The 19,718-nt window shown below is 44.0% G+C and overlaps 1 protein-coding gene across 1 annotated transcript in view; it reads left to right on the top strand.

Annotated features, from left to right (window-relative positions):
* Nucleotides 1-19,718, top strand: part of cfap74 (cilia and flagella associated protein 74) — a gene marked incomplete at its 3' end in the record, with an annotated part of 58,817 nt that overhangs the window by 11,487 nt on the left and 27,612 nt on the right. Inside the window, exons 13-20 of the mRNA XM_080443915.1 lie at nt 6,896-6,962; nt 7,495-7,584; nt 7,857-8,042; nt 8,209-8,332; nt 11,533-11,627; nt 13,555-13,677; nt 13,800-13,921; nt 19,287-19,415. Of these exons, the coding sequence (XP_080300041.1) occupies nt 6,896-6,962; nt 7,495-7,584; nt 7,857-8,042; nt 8,209-8,332; nt 11,533-11,627; nt 13,555-13,677; nt 13,800-13,921; nt 19,287-19,415 (936 nt within the window). The remainder of the gene's footprint in view (nt 1-6,895; nt 6,963-7,494; nt 7,585-7,856; nt 8,043-8,208; nt 8,333-11,532; nt 11,628-13,554; nt 13,678-13,799; nt 13,922-19,286; nt 19,416-19,718) is intronic.

The raw sequence follows: 19,718 nt of genomic DNA, 5'->3' as shown, positions 1-19,718 counted from the left end.
TTGCCAAGTACGCTTATTATCAGCGACTTTGTGCTTGTTTGTCTATAAAGTCGCTTATGAATATTGGGTGGTTGCGTTTTTTTAGACTTTCTAAAGTGTAGTTGCTTATTTGTGCGTGCTTACACGTCATCCGTGCCCAGATTTGGGTAATCCGAGCCCAAATGACTTCCATAATAAGTGATATAAAAAAGGTATAAGTAAAAATATTTCAAAAAGTATAAAACACATGTGAACAAAAAGTGGTTCCAGGTTTGTCTAGCAGTATGCAAAATAAATGTGGCACTGATTGCTCTGGACAGACAAGACAGACACACACACACACACACACACACACACACACACACACACACACACACACACACACACACACACACACACACACACACACACACACACACACACACACACACACAGACAGCTAGCCCCCTTTCAGAGCCACAGATTAAAGATCCTTTATTAAAACATGGATTTCACAGAAATGTTAACTTATTGTGTCACAGCTATGCGCAATAATACAGAATGCCACCACAATTTTCATATTGTTGTGATTCATGATCTTAATCTGCTCAGAACTCACTGTGAGCGTCAGGGTGTTTTAGCTCTGTTGAACTGAATAATAAACTCTTAAGTGCACACTAGTTAAGCAGCCAGAATGTATAACAGCATATAAAACGGCAACCACGCTCTCAGACATATAATGTACTGTAGCTGGTCTGCTGCACTGGAAAGATGGCCTGGTTTGCAGCTAAAAATACAGCACACCGCCAAGTTGTTTCATGCATGGCCTCACTCCTTGTTTATTCTCAAATGAACCATTTATTTGTTTTCTTTCATATTGCGTGTCTCTTTCTCTGTCTCCCCAAAAATAACAGAAATTGGGGCTTGTGTATATGAACAAAATGAACTAAATTCATTTATTTCATAACTGTCTAATTGTTTTCCTGGTTACACTAGAAATAGTTGTTGTTTTTCTGGATGGTCAAATATCTATGGGGTCCATCAATGAGCTTTGTCATACTTGCAGAGTACCAGTTAACGTATCCCTACAGAGGCTACTGTATCTCCTAGTCTGCGGTCCTAGCCATCGGCTATTGAAGCTGCAATGTCTCTGGGAAAAGAGCACAACCTCACCCTCTAGCAAGGTGCACAAACAAAGTTGGGACATTAGAAGAAAACAATGGTCTTCATTGGGGTTGTCAAAAGGAACATTTAAATAGAAATAGACTGGTGACTGAAAATGTACTGTTAAGAATGCCTCTCTTTTTCTAGGAGGTTGACATCACCACCTCTTTGTTTATAGGCCTAATCTGCTCAAAGCCTATAAACAAATAAAGAGGAGATGTGGTGATTGAATTCATTAAAATGTATAGCAATAGGATTGATTAGTTACACCATTCCTCTGCATATGTTCTGTGATACGTTCTTTCAGAGAATGAGATGTTTCACCAGTGTAGATAACCATTTTGTAGATATAAAAAAAAAAATTGGTTAGCATGTGATACAATTCTTAATATTAATTCTAGAGAGTGAGGATTGGGAATTTCCACTATCTCTTCCATTGCAACTTCCATCAATGATTGCCAAACAGAAAACAGCAGATCACAAACCTAGAACCATGCATGTTCATATGGAAGTCTCAACTGGAGACTCTACAGAAAATGCAGTCTGATTCTAATTTAACTGTGCAACATAATCATGGAACCACCCTCACTAGTTCTCAATGTGAGGTCCTGGGACCTTGAGGAGGTTCCAGGGGGTACCCAGCTAAATGATTGTTTGGGAACACATGCATACCTTAATTTAACTCTGTACAAATGGGCGCCCGCTGGCCTAGCGGTCCAGGCGCATACCACATATGCTGGTAATCCAGCTTGACAGTTTGTCGCGGGTTCGACTCCCGATCCCGTCGATCTTTGCTGTGTGTCACACCCCCCCCCCCCCATCTCTCTCCCCATTTCGTGTCAGCTCACTATCCTATCAATAAAGGCAGAAAAAGCCACAAAAAAAAAAGCCCCAAAAAAAAAAACTCTGTACAAATGGAACTAGAGGTTACGTATGTAACCCCGGTTCTTTTAGTTCTGGAGTGAGACACTCACTATGGGAAACAGCGCCATCTGGCGATGCAACAGAGCTACACACAATACGCTCCCGGGCCCATTCATTGGGCAAGAGGGTATGTCACGTCACCGGCCGTCCCTTCCGGGCCACCACCCCGGTCTTGGTAACAAACTTCAGTTTCGGTTTCAAAAGAACCCTCCTGTCGTTATTAGAGAATCTCAAGCACTCCGAACTCACCGAGAGTGCGTGTAGGTCACTAACTCTCTTAGCCGTAGACAGGGCCACCAAGAGGACCGTCTTAAGACTAACTCATTTCAGGTCCGCATCCTCGAAAGGTTCAAAGGGAGAGCGGCAGAGTGCAACCAGCACCACTGCCAGATCCCCAGCTGGGAACAGAGGCCTGTTAGGCGGCCTAGCTCGTCTGGCGCCGCCCCTCCCAGAATGGTAGCCACCACATCAGGAGGCAAGCCACACAAGGCTAAGGTAGCCCTCTCACGGGCCAGACCCACCGGTCTGGGTCCCGGGGGCGGGGGTGGTCGATTTCGTTCCCTGCCTACCGCAGCAGGTCCGTGATCGGAGGGAGAGGTCATGGCTTGGCGTAGAGGAGAGGAGTCACCTCTAATCTCCACATGCCCCAAGCCAGCGCCACCAACAGCGCAGACAGACCGTGGAGTCTGACTCTCTCCACCGTCGGGCGGAGTAGCCCCAGCGGTGGAAACGCGTACAGCAGTTCCCCCCGGCCAACTGTGTGCCAACACGTCTACAGCGAGAGGTCTGTTGCCTTCGCTGAGAAGAAACGAGAACTCTACGTGTTCTCTGCTGAGGCAAACAAATCGACCTGTGGTCGGCCAAACCTGGCCCAACAGCAGATCCGTTCCGCTGTTCAGGAGGCCCGGAACATGGACCGCACAATCGATGCGAGGCGTGAGTCGCACAACGTCGTCCCATCAAGGTGCCGCAAGCGATGAGAACCGCCGCTCGTGGCTACTGGGGTCGAGGGGGGGAGGTGGGAGTGCCGTTGCGGCGCGTCGCGAGAGCCGCTAACGCCGCTAGCATCCAAGGCCTCAGCGTCTCCGCGGCACAAGGGGCCGGTGATGGCGGGCGACTCACCGCTGCTGCTGTCTCCGGCGATCAGGGCCGAGCAGTCTGGGAGTCCACATCGCCGCGATGGTAGGGGGCATTCGTAGGAGGAGACGCTGCTAGCGTTGGCCATCGTGAGAGGCGGTCGTAAGCTAGGCTAACAGCTCTATACGGGGAGTTAGCCTAAAGAAACGAGGTGCTAGCGGAAGCTGTGGCTGTAGTCTAGCAGTTAACGTGGCTAGTTAGCAGCTAAGTTAGCGGCTAAGGTAGCTAGTTAGCAGCTAAAGGTGGCTAGTTAGCCAACTCACCACGAGGTAGAAATAAGCTGTAAAGATGGTTTCTGGAGCGAGAGAAAGCCTGTGGGCAATTTATCCTACTCTCCGCTTTTAGGGCTAAAGCTGGTTTCTCTCGTGAAGACTGGAATCGAAGATTTTGGTTGTTTTAAAAAAAAAACTGTTTTAATGCGTTTGAGCCGTAGTTACATCTGCTAACAGAGGAACTGAAGAAGAAGTACTACGTCACGACCGGGCCTTATATGTCCTTCCGGAAAGGGGAAGCGACGGCCGGTGACGTGACTTACCCTCTTGCCCAATGAATGGGCCCGGGAGCGTATTGTGTGTAGCTCTGTTGCATCGCCAGATGGACCTTTTGGTTCCATTTGTACAGAGTTAAATTAACATGGAGGATTTGACAGTGTATATTGGGGTCTAAGCTAGAGATAAAAAAATAATCTAATGGGGGACTGTGGCCTAATTATCTAACTGGTGGTCATTGAAATTAAAAAGCTTGAAAATCATTGCAATCGCTGTTTCCAAATGGTGCTTCTTGTTATGTGTTTGTAACTCATTGTTTTTCTACTGAATTCTGAGCAGCCTCCCTGCTTCCGCGGTTCCTTGTCTCTTCCTCACTATCGATCTGCTGTCCTGCTTTGTCTGTTTGGATCTGAACCACTTCAGGGCCTCATCAGGGTCAGAGCTGGCATCTGCTGCCAGTTACAAATGTTGCTTTAGTTTATGATGTTTCTTAACTCTCTTTACCTCTGAAAATTAACTTTTAGTTTCAGCAATAGAATATGATTAAATATACAGTAATGAATTAAGATTTAAGGGACATTCCCACTAAGCACTATAAGTGTAATGATAGCTATAACTATATTGGCCGCGTTTCCCAAAGAGATTCGTAGAGATGCTGCGTTGAGCATCTGCGCAGGTTCTACGATGGGTCTTACGTGTGTCCACACAGTCTGCGCAGTACCATAGCAGCCACGTAGATTTCAGGTCATGCGCAGCCTACGCAGCTTGCGTAAGAGCCTGGGACCCGGCGAAACCTACGCTCTACCCTCATTAGTAGCAAGCTGGTTGTGCCCAACGTGCTATGGGTTCCCACGTCCACGGCGTTACGTGTGTGCTAAAACTACATTTGGGAGACAGAATGGCGTATCCTACTCTCCTCCTACTTCTGCGAGAGGCGTAGCCCTGCAGTGCTGTCCTACGAAGCAGTTTGTTACTAGCGCCCTGGGGCGGTAGTAACACCCATCGTAGCGAAATAGATCTATGAAAAGACCGACCGACCGACCACACACACACACACACACACACACACACACACACACACACACACACACACACACACACACACACACATTTAATTTATATATATATATATATATATATATATATATATATATATATATATATATGTGTATATGTATATGTATATATTTATATGTATATATATACATATATATATATATATAGATATACATATACATATACACACACACACACGCACACGCACACGCACACGCACACAGGGCGGGCGGCTCCGCTGCTTCTAGCCCTGGATCAGAGCGTTAGTGGGTACAGCCACACATGTCCGTAAAGCGTCCGTCAAGTTGCCGTACGGACGCCGGAAGTCCCATCCACTCCCATGTTAAGTTTAAAACCGGAAGTACCGTTCCGTTTTTTTTTTTAAACATGGGAGTGGATGGGACTTCTGGCGTCCGTACGGCAACTTGACGGACGCTTTACGGACATGTGTGACTGTACCCAGAGAGTTCACTAACGCTCTATGCATGAACCCGAAGTTTACAAATTGTACTCTCACGGATGATCCGATCGTCTGATAAAAATATTAAGCATATGCCAAGTTAAAGGCATACTAGGTAACGTTTTCAACAAAACTAAAGTTAAATTGTATATCTTTTGTGAGTGGCAAAAGTTTCACAACACCCACTCCATGAATTTCACCCCCGGAAGCCTTTTATTTATATATTTTCTATTGAACGTGGACTGGGGGGACTTTCCCGGGGAAATGACGTCATCTGGCCGGAAAACGGAGGTGGAAATGCACTGGTTTCCTGTTTGGCCAGGAACTAACGCAACGGTTTCCTGTTTGGCCAGGAACTACCGCGCTAATATCAAAAAAGAACCTCACGCTGATTTTAAGAGAATGTAGGATTGGAAGATCGAAAAAGAACAGAAAAAGAAAGCACAGCTCATGGTAACTAATGCTCCACTGGCTAAGAGAAACGATCCGTAGATAGTATAAAACAATTAAAAGATCGCTTTTTGAAACGCTTCCGGCTTCCGGTGAAAACGAATGGAATTCTGGGTAATCGAGGACCACGGAAATTGTATGCAGTGACGGTAGTGACCAGCAGAGGTTGCTAAAAATCGTTAGTTGTGAATTTGCATTGTACAACTTTAACTAAAGGTATATAAATGATGCTGAGCTAAACATGTTTCCTTAATTTCGAAGTTTTATAGTTAAACGTTATGATTAAAGTCCCCAGTTCCTCTCACAAAGTGACAGCTGTTGCGCTCGCCATGTTTATGAACGGTTAAATTTTTTTTTGAAAATAGCAGATCTACAAGCTCACAACGCCTCACAAGCTTGTAGATTTGCTATTTTCAAAAGATTTTAATACATATTAAATTTGGGAAATGGGACATTCTGCATTCCTTTACTTTTGGTATTTTAAGTATATTTAATTTACTTGCATAATGGGGACACTTTAGTGTTTTATTTACCTTGCAGATGTCACCTCACCGCTGTAATTTAATTCATAAATATATTATTCAAAAGTTGTATTTGGAGTGGACTGCTTCAGGACATCTGACAGTTGCCTCTGGTATTTTTATGATCCATTTCACTTTCGCAAAGGGTGTTTAAACTGCTGTGTAGCGTAGGACAGCACTACGTAGTTTACGTAGGCTTTACGTAGACTTCGTCCAGGAGGTGTTCACGTGCATGCTGTCTCGCGAATGTAGTTTTAGCACACACGTAACGAGAACCTACGACGATGGTATCTCCTGAAGCCAGTTTAGATGGCACGTTGGGCACACACAGCTGCTACTAACGAAGATAGGGCGTGGCGGGGTTGCTACTGCGCAGGTGCGTGGAGGCTCTTACGCAGCTTCTAGGCTACGCAGGAGCTCAAATTCGTTTGGGAAACCTGGCCATTGTTCTCCATTGTCTTGCCTGTTATAGTTGTGGTGTGTATTAAGCATCCACTGAGGTTAGAATGATTTTTAAAACTATATATTTATAGTGCTTGATGTGAACGCCCAAATTGAGCATCAGGTTGACCATTCACCCGGTTTGTCCTAGTTGTGCTGGAGAATCTCTCTTTGTTCCATGTTGCATACAGCACATGTGAATGTGTTGTAACTTGTGTGTGTTGCTTGGAACTGATTGTGTTTTCTTCATTATTCATCATTATTTGTTTTCTCAATTTCTCTCCTTTGCATTTCAGCTTTGAGCCCCCTGGCTCTGTGCCGGCTGGAATGTCCTGCGACATGCACGCAGTTTTCCAGCCCACGGTTTGTCACACCAACCATTTCTTTTTTAGATGCTGTTTACTGGATCTTCTCATGTCTGCTACTTTTGAAAAAAATTACAACATTTTCGAAAATCTTCGCCTACAGTACATGCCCAAAATAGGGACAAAGTGGTTAACAGATTTCTGCAGGTGGAAATGAAGGAAGCTGTCTTGCTAACCCAACACAGTGACCATTTTGCTCTTTTACCATAATTAACACAACATTTTAGCCTCGCTAGCGGCAGCATTTTGGAGAGTGGCACATATGCGCTGACCTCATTTACATGACAGGTATTAGCAAACTGGGTTAAGCACAAGAAACAGCTGCATGCACTATTCTTTTTTGCACCAAATAATGTGTGCCTTACTTTCTTAGTAGATCCAGGCCAATATACAGTACCATGTCCATTATCTAAACAAATACCAGCATCATTTGATCCATACCGATTCAAAACATTTTGATAGTAAATTCCACGTCAGCGTAACACATCAACCCTTAACTATCCCATTGTTCCATCATTTGATCCCCACAGATCAATGCAGATCTGGAGGGAGAGGTCCACTTTGTGTCAGCCACCGGCCCCTTCTCTGTGGCCATCAGATGCACTACAAAGAAATGTGATGTGAGTATTGATGCAGCTTTGATTAGGGAGTGCAGCAGAGAGGAATAACTTCAGCTGAAGAGAGGCTGCCGGACTCAGCAGCATCTGTGAAGCCTACAGTAATTCATAGCACAGAACTGTGTATTTCACAACACAACACTGGGAACACTTTGACCCACTTCGATCGTGTTCCTGTGTGCTGTTAAACCCATTTCATTGAAACAGTGACGTACATACAATGCATAAATACTTTCCTAAACTGCCCACTACTACCCCCCCCGCCTCCCCCCCAGCTGGAGATTGATAACCACCTCATAGACTTTGGGATGCACGTGGTCGGCCAGACTATTTCACGGACCATCACCTTGACCAACAGGGGAGCCCTGGGTACTCTGTTCAGCCTGGACTCCTCTGCACGTCTCGGGGGAGAAAGTAGCGGGGCAGAGGCTCCGACCCAGTCGTCTATCAGCATAAAGCAGGTCAGTGAGGCTGAGGCTCTGTCCCAGTTGTCTATCAGCAGCAGCAGGTCAGTGAGCAGGTCCTACAGAACAGGTTGTTCTGTAGGACCCGAGGGCAGTTGTTAGAACAAAAATGCAAAAAATGCAGTATCAGTGTATTTGAATACCATATGTGTTGGACTTACAGGAGACGTGTAGTCAAAACCTGTCATCTGACAACCAGCAGAGCCCTTCATCCAAAAGCGCCAGAGAACTGCATTCAAAACAAAACAGTCAGGAACTCTCCATGGCCTCCATTCAGGAGCAGTCAGGTATAGCACGCACGCATGCATGCATGCACTCTCTCTCACACACACACACACACACACACACACACACACACACACACACACACACACACACACACACACACACACACACACACACACACACACACACACACACACACACACTCACACACACAGGTTCACTACTGCTGGTGTTAGTGGAGGCATCTCTCTTCTTGTTCATTGTAATGAGATTTATTTTTTTATTTTGGCAGCATCTGCTTTGCTTGTAATTTAGATGTAAAATTTATCCATGCAGTCAGAGTGAAATTAATTGCTATTTCCTTTCCGGTTGCTCGCTCACAGAGCATAGAAGCAACAGATAAAGATGATCGACAATATTTGAACTTGTGTCATGCGTGGATGGGTAACTACAATCCAAGCTTAACAGCATTTTAATGCCTGAAAGTCGTGTGGCATTTCACTCACCAAAAATGACTTATTTCCAAGAATTGAAAAGTGTGGAGATGGCATCCTGTTAATTAGACAGACTTCATCAGTCCACTCAGCACTTTCCACTGATGCCTAGATAAGTATTTTTGCCTCCGCTCTGTTGTTTTTGGGCCCTGTAGCAATGACTGTGCTCCACTGTCTTGTTCTTTGTCTGTAGAGGGTTCATCGTTTACTACTTGGCGTCACTGAAATTAAATTAGTCATACTGTACTACTGTACAATATAATGTTGGAAGGAATAGCTCTGCTACACATACTGTATACAGTAGCAACAGTTAAACACCACGCAAATCACACTGTACTGGCTCCAAAGCTGAACTGACAAGTGTTGTGGTCAAGAACCGACTGTAGAAAGAGAATAGAAACATGTAATATACAGTAGGTAATTTGTTCAACAAATACACTCCATTGTAATGCAACACACAGTGCAAACATTCAACCAACAATCAACTTCATTTTATTTATCACATCACAAGTTTACAAAAGTAAATTCGGTGAAATAATTATTTGTACAAGCTACACAAATTGCAGTTACTATACATAATTCTAAGAATAGAGGGGGGGGGGAACATATCAAAAGAAACCTTATTAAATATGACAAAGTGTGTACTAAAATTTTTTTTTATAACAAAGTGTGTACTCAAAAAACTAAAAGCATGAGTACCTCAGTCTCTTGGACAAGTATGACATCACATAGCAGCAGATATCAAATATGTATGAAATGTGTGGGAATGGTTGTATTCACAGTTATATACTGTATACAGAAAGTGATAGTGCCAGTGTAATGGGAGCGTGTAAGACTGACATGGTGACAGGGCTCAGCGCCTGTTCAACAGCCTGCATGACAGCCTGGCTGTGGAAATTTCAACCTTAGTCTATTTGTTCAGCATTTGATACTTAGGTATCGCCTTGCCTGCCTGACAGTAGCAGCGTGAACAGATTGTGGCTGGGCTGGTGATTGTCGTTGATGATCCGCTTAGCCTTGGCTACACGCCGTTTGGCATATATGTCCTGGAGGGAGGGAAGCTCACCTCCGACGGTGTGCTGGGCTGTCTGCGACTCTGCGCCGCTCTTGTAGAGCGCTCTGCGGTGGAGGGTGGTATAGTTTCCATACCAGCCGGCGATGCAGCTTGTCAGGATGCTCTTGATGGTGCTGCTCTCAGGAGCTCATGGCGAATGTCTTCAGTACAGACATTGTTCAGCCTTAAGGCCCTTACACACCGGGGGCGAATTTTTCATGCGAATAATACGTTTTTTTTAAAAACCTTATAAAGTCAATGCAAGCTTACATGGAGCGAAAAAGCGAAGCGAAAAAGCGTCTTTTAATTATTCGGAACAAGTCCGAATTTTGCGTATATTCGCATATTCGCCGGTGTGTAATGACCTTAATTCACCCCATGCCTGGCGTGTGTGGCAAATGGGCTCCTCAGAGATGTGTAGAACCAAGGAAGCTGAAGTCACTGACTCTCCACTGCAATCTTAGTGTTTTGTCTATTATTTGCGAGTCCACTTGCACTCACGTTCCACTAGTGGTCCCCGGCCCATAGGTTGGGAATCGCTGGTTTATGGTAGGGATAATCAGCCGTGTTGAGAAAAGTTCAAGTTGATAGTTATTATTTTCTTGGAGCGGGTGGTTTTACACTCAATGCCGATGATACTTTCTGCTTTGAAGACAGTATCCTGCAGATTTTTACCTGTGCACTGTGCAGTGATCCAGGCTTCTGTTCCAGACTGCAATTAACCCATTCAATCCGGGAACTCATATGTGTCATTTTAGATTTGTAGCTATAACCATTATTTTATACTTTGGGCTATTAAAAAATAGCAGATCTACAAGCTCGTACCGTGGCACGAGTGCCGCGCTACAAGCTTGTAGAGCTGCAATTTGTGAAAATGTGTGCAAATCTTTGAATATATTTTTGATTTTTAAAGCGAACATTTTAAATAAAATCTTTGCTTCTGGGGATTCTACAAATGTCTTCTAAATATTTTTTTTTTTTTTACCGTATGTTGCTATAATATAAGTGGTTCTCAAACTTTTTCATGTCAAGGACCACGCAAAATGATGTTAAAATTGTATATATATACATTCAAAGATTAGCACAAGTTTTCACGATTTTTTCCAAAAATAGCAGATCTACAACTCTTGAGCTTGTATATCTGCTATTTTTGAATAGCCAAAGGAATCTAAAATGACACAGATGTGTTCCCGGATTGAATCGGTTAAGGATGGAGGTGTACTGGTGGATCAGCCAGTTACCACCATGTAATTAAAATGCCCTCAGTTGGATTCCTGGCTCTGCACCCATATTGCATCTGATTCCTCGTCCATTCCCTGCCTTTCCTGTCAGAATAAAACAATGCTCTATGCACAATACGTATTTATGAACATGATGAAAGTGTTGTTACCTAGTAATACATACTGTAGTGTCCCTATTCTGTGGTGAATATTTGACAAAAATTGCACGTCTGCAAGCTCTCAATGCATGTTGACGAGCCGATGTGAGCTTGTACATTGTCTATTACATTTAGTGTAGCGTAGCCTGGAATATAGCCCTGGGGAGGGGGACTCCTGTCAACAAACTATAGGGTTTTACAGTAAGTGGTTAATCAGAAGCAAAGCCTCTATTGAACTCACAATGACACACCACTGTTGTGTGTGTGTGTGTGTGTGTGTGTGTGTGTGTGTGTGTGTGTGTGTGTGCGTGTGCGTGTGTGCGTGTGTGCGCCTAGCTGTGACTGAGGCTCCGGATCCAGAAGCACCTGCTGATGTTTCCATAGAGCAGATGGAAGCTGTGTCAGACACCAGTGACATCACCATAGGACAGGTACACCGAGCGAATCAGTCAACTTGTCAACTAACTGGGGCTCACCGTCCCATTTGCTTTTATTTATTTCTTTGCAGTCTTCCTGTTAATCTTCTTTTACTGACAAGTTACTACTGTATGTGTGAACTGTGCACAAATCACAATCTGGATGGCATCGTCCCTGCAGTGCTTTGAGGGCATGTGTGGTGATAGTCTACACATCATCTGCTTTGGCTATGGAATGGAAATAGCTTCTTTATAAATCCTTTATCTATAAGTACAAAGATATTCACAAGAGCAATGTAACTATAAAAGAGATTCACTGAAATAAATATTTATTTACATGCTACAATGTACACATTGTGCAGACCGTTCACACTGCGTTCGTTTATGGACAGTTTTGTTCTGTGATGATTTAACGGTGTCGAGGGGAGTGTGATTTTATAACCACACTTAAAAATAATTATACATTTAATCAAAAACCAATCAAAGATTTAAACGTGTTGCAATGGAATGCGTAGTGACCTTGTAGATCTGGTATTTTTGCAGAATGTTCACCTTTTATGCCATGCTATAATAGGGATGCAAGCGTTCATATGGTTAAGTATATTAGCCTACTTAAAGGAAATTGACAACATTGTCATATTTAGAGTAGCACACAAGTATTTGTCTACAAATAGAGATACTGTATATACAATGCAACATGTTTTGTATGTTGCATTGTACCTATACACAGTGAAATCCTCAGTGTTCATTTATCCATTTGTAACTGAGAGTGTACAAATTGTGTGTACACTCATCAGAGTTAAATGAACACTGAGGATTTGACTCTGTACTGAGAGGGAACAATGTAGGACTAAACGTTCCAATTTCCTTAGAACAGAGAAACAAACATTAGCGGCATGTCTAGAATGTGCTGTTCTCTTTCTGCAGCACACATGTCTCACACTAGTTCTGCTCTGGTTTGATCACTTATGTCATGTCTGCCCGACGGCCCGTGTGAGGTTCTGGAGACGTTCTGGGCTCATTACGCCTCTGTGGAGGGTAATGGTGCGTCACCTCTCCCTCTGCGATTCCTGTGTGTGTGTGTGTGTGTGTGTGTGTGTGCGTGCGTGCTGGCGCACTGATGGCTCCTATGTCGATTGTCATTTTGACTGATTCTTTCATGAAGGCTGGCCTGTTAAACGGTGGATTACCAGACGAGTCTTAATGGCCCTGAAATATGTAGTGTGCATGAAAAGACATCTTATGTTGATCGTTGATATTTTCCACCTCATTCCTGTGTAGTGCAGGAGATGTACAACTATTGCTTATAGGTTGCTTAGAATTTTAAGTGTCATTGGGCCTATCACTGGCCTGGTGTCACATCCCAAAACGTTTGAAATATTAATGAAAACGAACGCATTCTCACTCCCAATTCGTCATGTTTCGACGCTTGCTCAGGTATTTTTGTATCTGATGCTGATGCAGAGGAGGCCCTTTCATGTACCATGTTGACGATGACGGATCATAACCGATTCCCACCCCAATCGCATGCCGCTAGGTTGGCAGAAGCAGGCTTCGCACCGAGTGAGGCTTTTGCCTTACTTGGGCGCACCTCATGGGGCTTTCGCCTCACTCGGTGCACCTCATGGGGCTCAAGCCCGCTTCTGATGGTGTGCCTGCCTTCTTTTCAAAGTGTTTTAATTGTCTTTTTAACTTGTTTTAAATTAATTCCATCATCAGTCACATGACAGCACAGACTACCCTGCACATTGGACCTGACCAAGCGTCTATACAGTAGGTGACGAGTTGGGAGTGAGAATGTGTTGCGAATGCAGCTTCCAAGCTTCCAATATAAAACAGATGATATTTTAACTAGTTTAGTAGTAGTAAATATATTTTAAAAAGTGAAATATTTGAATTTACATAGTAACTTCACTGTTGCTGTGTTTCATTGGATACACAGGTGCGAGAGGGGAACATTGGACCCTTTGACAGTGTTAAGCTAGAGGTTGTGTTCACACCGACTATTCCAGGGGAGGCCAAGCTGGACTTCCACATCAACTTCTCTGACCCGACCAGTAAACCAGTAAGATTTCATGAATGCCCCACACCAAGCCCATCATAGACGCTGGATATGGCTTCAGTAACATCATAATATCAGTACCATTTTCATTTGAAATCTCAGTCACGTGAGTCTTCCATTCACAGATACCTATCAGGTTGAGAGGCCTGGCTCTCAGTGTGCCTGTATGGGTGGTTAAGCCCTGCATCGACCTGAAGATCTGCATGTATGACCGACTCTACCAAGACAGCATCATGGTGCAAAGCAGGTGAGTCCCATGATAGCCAGAGAATAGCAATACTGTTGGCCCGAACGGTTGGCGTAACTGTCTGGGCACCTAGGCTGGTAATCCAACCTGACAGTGTGTCGCGGGGTCGACACAGGATCCCGATGACCTTTTCTGCGTGTCACCCCGCCATCTCTCTCCCCATTTCCTGTCAGTCTACTGTTCCTATCAATACAGGCAGAAAAAGAAACAAAAAAAATAGCAACACTGCTTTATTTGCAGAGTACAGCAAAATGAACACCCACTCTCCCCAAAATAAAAAAATAATAATTGTTGATTAATGTCTTTTTGAAGCTTGCCCATGACAATCCTGGTAGTTTCTCCAAAACATTTAGTTTTACTGGTCTTCGATGCTGGTCTGCGACTAGGGTGCCATGTCATTAGACTGACGGCCCAAAGTACCAATGGTCTGACGTTGCGCATTATAACCAACCCTATCCTAACTCTAACCCTATCCTCACCCTAACCTAAAACAATTCTGACTTCTGGGACGTCGGAAAATAATGGGCTGCCCCCTCGACAAGCACTAACTGAAAACAGGCCTGACACAGGGCACGCAGCTCAGACAAGGTGGGACGTCACACACCGAATGCCAATATGAGCCTCACTAAATGAATGAGAAAGTATGCAGTTAGGGAGTGAAACAAAACAAGCCCTCCCCCGTAACCAAACACCACCATGCATTCTGTCAGTGACTGGCTTGGTCATGGTGTGTTTTGTGTGCTTACTCTTGGATGACAAAATTCTGGAAGATGAAACATTTGCATAATTCATAGGATATATGGAATAATGAGGCCAAAGACCACACCATGGGACATGTGGACAGGGACTTTGGGGACTTCTGTTCATGGCCGCTAAGCAGCTCTGATTACCAGATAGTGTGTTGGCTTTTAACCTTTAGAAATAATTATGCCAGTATGTAACATTACAAAGCCCGACAAAGCATTTATATTAAATACAAATGTCAGTTTCCTGTTAATTTTACTATTTGAAGATCCCGATCTGTGGATCCAGTCCATATCTTCGTCCTAATTCAAATAGTAATGTTATTAAGATTAAGATTAAATATGTTATTATCCTATTGCGTAATCAGGGTTGTTAGTGAAGTGTACAGGTCAAACCATCATCTGTGTTTTTTCAAACATGGAATATAAGCTACGGTATCTAACAATTGAAACGAGTCAACTAAAGTCAATTTAGAATAAATGGGGCTTGAGGTGGCTGCACAACAGAGAATTGGAATTGGATGGATAGTATACTGTCCATTCTTTTTGCCATGCTTGGCAATATAATTGAGATGCTAGTTGGCATCGAGGAATGGACTGCTGACAGTGACACACTGTACCAAACCCATCTGCTAAACGTGACACTGACCCTCCCTCACGTGCTGCCAAAAAGAAGACACTTTCACAGAAAAACAGCTCATGGAAATTGCTTCAATGTGACAGAGACGGCTTACTCCTGAGCGATAAAGAGCAGCATATTGAAACGTATTCTGTCAAATGTGTAATGTATATAAATAAAAAAAGAGATGTACAGTAGGCTATTAGGTGGCAACTAAATTCCGGAATGTAGGAGGGTCACAGGGTACCAACCGGTAAGCCAGGTCCACAGAACCCTGCAATCCTCTTTGCGTCATACGGGATTGGACAAAAGCAAATCCTTTTTGATTATGAATGTGATACATTATGATGCACACGGGGGGTTAAGAACGCACTGTGCTTCATCGTCCAGTGAGCCTTTGTGTCACGTCACAGAGGGGGGAGGGGGGATTTGTGACAGCCGCCATCTGGTGCACCAGCACACCAGTGCATTTGACAATGTGACTATGACAGTGTCAGTGTGTGAACGGCAGCTTATTTTAGACACCAAAAACTAGCAGCGCTCGCATTGGCGAACTACACTAATGTGTCATTCCGCTGTCAGGGGATTCAAAAGTATAGAAGCCGCCATCAACACCCAGCCATTCACGTCTGCTTGTGAGCCTTAAATATAAGCTAAGTGGGCCGATTCATTGTACTTTATTCCAACACCGTTCTCAAAGTTGCAGGGGTTGCAGTGGCCCAGGAGGAAGAACGGCCGTCATGGAATTGGAACATTTCTGGTTCAATCCCCGGCCCCACTGAACCCTTATAAGTGCTCCCGATGAGCACGTCGGTCCCTTGCATGTTTTTTTTCCTCTGCCGCCAGTGAGTGAAGGGGTGAATATAATGGATAAAGGTGCTATATAAATGCCATTATAGATGTACCATTTATTCCCTCGCCGTTGTCAAAGTTTATAAACCTCCTCAACTGGCAATTGCTGGAAATTGAGCATTCCCGTGAACACTGACGCCATGCCAACAAAATCAACCCGCATCTTCCCTCGCACACAACCTCCTGTCCTGAATATCCCCCGCCGTAGCATGAACTCAGCCCTGAGGAACAAGGCTGAGTTCACGAAGGCCTTGGTTTCAAATAAGCTCTTGCTTTTGCCAACTGCGAAGAAAATGTGCGCATTTCCCTAATTGACTGTTGAAGTTTATTGTATTGTAAAAACTATAGTAAATTGAGTGCTTGGCTTCCCATGCAAACTTGAAATACACACAAACTAAGGAAAGTGAAGCCTGATTTATACTTTGTCTTACATCGGTGTCGTGCACCGAAAATAGCCGATCTACAAGGTCACAACGCATCATGATGCATCGTGAGCTTGTAGATCTGCTATTTTCTGCATGCGACACAGTCGAATGACGTCTTTCGATTGGTTCAGTGTTGCAATCTGAAGCCGTTTCTCAGCTGTGGCATGATTTCACCAACTTTTTGCACTAAATCATAATGGTGATTATATTAACGATAATGAGTGTCAGCATACTGTATACCTGGGCAAAGATCTCTGTGTGAACCGTTAATTACAATGGCCTTTTATTATAACCCAACCAGTGTGTAGCACAGTATAAAACTCATAAAATCTTTATATGCTTTGCATGATCGCCGCTTGAAGAAGAAAAAAACAAAAAAGATGAGATCAGCAGAGCGACCCCTCTAATTAGCATGTCTAATTCTTAATGGGTTTATGAATATTCCTCGGAGAGCTGTTTGAAGGTTAATGTTTGGCCAAAATATAGATAGTGATTTAACGCCCCCCACCTCCCCGATTGTCCCTGAGAAGTCCTTGCCATGGGGAACTGAAACCATCTGGTTGACCCTGCTATTCAAAGTGGGTCACTTCATTTAAGTGGTGAATTGAGAAACAAAGGGACCTCACGCTTTTTCGCACTGTCAGACAATTTGGCTGACGGCAACGGCTCGCTCATCATTCACCTTTGTAGTCACCAGTGACCCAGAGAAATACACAGCAAGATCCCGAGAGTTCGATTAACACTCTGGATTTTACTGTTTGGGATCTAGCACACACAATTTTGTTTTCTTTTCGTGTGTGTGTGTGTGTGTGCGTGTGCATGCATACGTCTGCCAATTCCCAAGGTGAAGTGCCATTTATATCACCTGCTCTAACTGAGGCTTCTCGCTAAAGGCTGAAACCATCTGTTGGAACTCCCAGAAACTGGGTCACCTACATGATGAGAACCTGGTGTGAGAGGCAATTCGTGCGAGGCAATTCATGTTCGTGTCACTCATACGCAAAATCAGCAGACTCTGTCCCTGATGAACGTCTAACTGTAAGAGGGGAGTGAGATGGTGCGGTGGGGGGTCCCTAGATTAAGACCTTTGGGTTACCGCAACTTGCTGATTTCTCTTGCCAGAGCATATAATTAACACACACACCTGATTGCTACCGTTGTCTTGTCACGGCACCTTTGCCGCCAGGGGACTGTCGTGCTGTTTTTGTCAAAACCCCTGGTAATTTTTCAAATGATGGATTACAGCACTGCGTTAAGGGCTGTCACACTCTCACCAGAATGATAAAACTATAACATTTGGCCTCACTATAATGATAAGGAAGGAAGTAAGCATCCACATCCGATGAACGATAATTCATAATGTTCATGTTGAACGTGATTTGTTGAACATGAGGGCTGTCAATTCTGATGGATGTTGATTGGCTGTGAGTGTTTCTATCATTCATCAAATCACTCTGAAAGTGATCCCAACGATATTGTTCGCCACGGTTGTCTTAACACATTCACTGCCAGGGGTTTTCTAAAACGGGCTGTAGCTTCTGCCAGCATTTTTAAGCCTTCTGACTAATCTTTCAAGAACCACAGAATATTTATCTCCAGTATGATCGATCCCCTGATGGTTGCTAATCACGTAGGGTTTCACTGTGCTTCCGTGAAAAAAGAAATGTCATCGCGACCTCCCGTTTGCTTGTTATAAGCCATTGAAAATAGCATGTTTCGCCAAAAATACATAAAACACAGGAGCCGAGATACAGAATATTTCCCAAATACTTTTACCAGGAAGTGAATGGAGCAGTAAATCTTTGGATTTTTTTTTAATGACGGAGATCTCCGCCAATGGCGGTGAACGGGTGGATTTGAAATGACGGAGATCTCCGTCAGTGGCGACTACACAGTCTCTTGTGAGTTGGCACGGAGCTAATGAAACCCCACATTCTATACAAGGGCTATTATGGCACAGAGCTGTAGAATACAACTCTTGTAGACGTATTTATGATTCTGACGTTTTCAATCTACGAGAGTTGTAGGGTTCACCCCCCATGGACACAGGGACTTTCAGCACTATACCCCGTAGACACTCAAAACATGTACAAATTGAAAATAAAGGTGCTTACCCCCACGCCCCAAATGTTAACTCTCGCTACGGGGTAGTAGTTTAATGTAATAATCCATATCTTTCAATAAAGAAGTGTTTTAACGCAATTTTTTCACCCTTGTTTACTTCCTGTTTACATTGAGTGTAATTCCGTGTTTCACCAGATGGGCGCGTCACTACCGCCCATTGGGAACTTCCGACAGAATCGGCCACAGACGGCGGCATTAAAACACTTCTTTATTGAAAGATATGGATTATTACATTAAACTACTACCCCGTAGCGAGAGTTAACATTTGGGGCGTGGGGGTAAGCACCTTTATTTTCAATTTGTACATGTTTGGAGTGACTACGGGGTATAGTGCTGAAAGTCCCTGTGTCCATGGGGGGTGAACCCTACAACTCTCGTAGATTGAAAACGTCAGAATCATAAATACGTCTACGAGAGTTGTGTTCTACAGCTAGCACAGAGCTATTGAAACCACGTGTTCTGTATGACAGGGATAGCACAGGGCCGATGAAACCACGCGTTCTGTACGACAGGGCTAACGTGGCACAGAGCTAATGAAACCACACATTTATAATACGACAACGTGGCACAGAGTTAATGTAACCACGTGTTCTGTATGACAGGGCTAACGTGGCACTGACGCTGACATTTGACGTGTGTCCAGAAATGCGGAAACACATGGAGATCCTGCCGAAGACAGGCTTCATCCAGGCCAAATCCAGCTTCAACGCTCAACTCAAGTTCCTGCCCAGGTAAGGAAAAGGACACACACACACACACACACACACACACACACACACACACACACACACACACACACACACACACACACACACACACACACACACACACACACACACACACACACACACACACACACACACACACACACAGAGGACATAATGATAATGGAATCACCGGAGCATATAATCTCATTTTACACCGTAAGCTTGTTATGATTCTATAAACCTTTTATAAAAGTACAAAATGTTGCTCTCTAAAGGGGGCTGATTGCACATATCGCGTGAGCCTTAGCAGTCTGCCAGCATTTAGAG

This window comes from Gymnoscopelus braueri (assembly GCF_963280865.1).
Source record: "Gymnoscopelus braueri genome assembly, chromosome: 12".
In the NCBI taxonomy this organism is placed as follows: domain Eukaryota; kingdom Metazoa; phylum Chordata; class Actinopteri; order Myctophiformes; family Myctophidae; genus Gymnoscopelus; species Gymnoscopelus braueri.
Note: the sequence above shows the minus strand (reverse complement) of the source record. Positions and strands in the feature narration are given on the sequence as shown.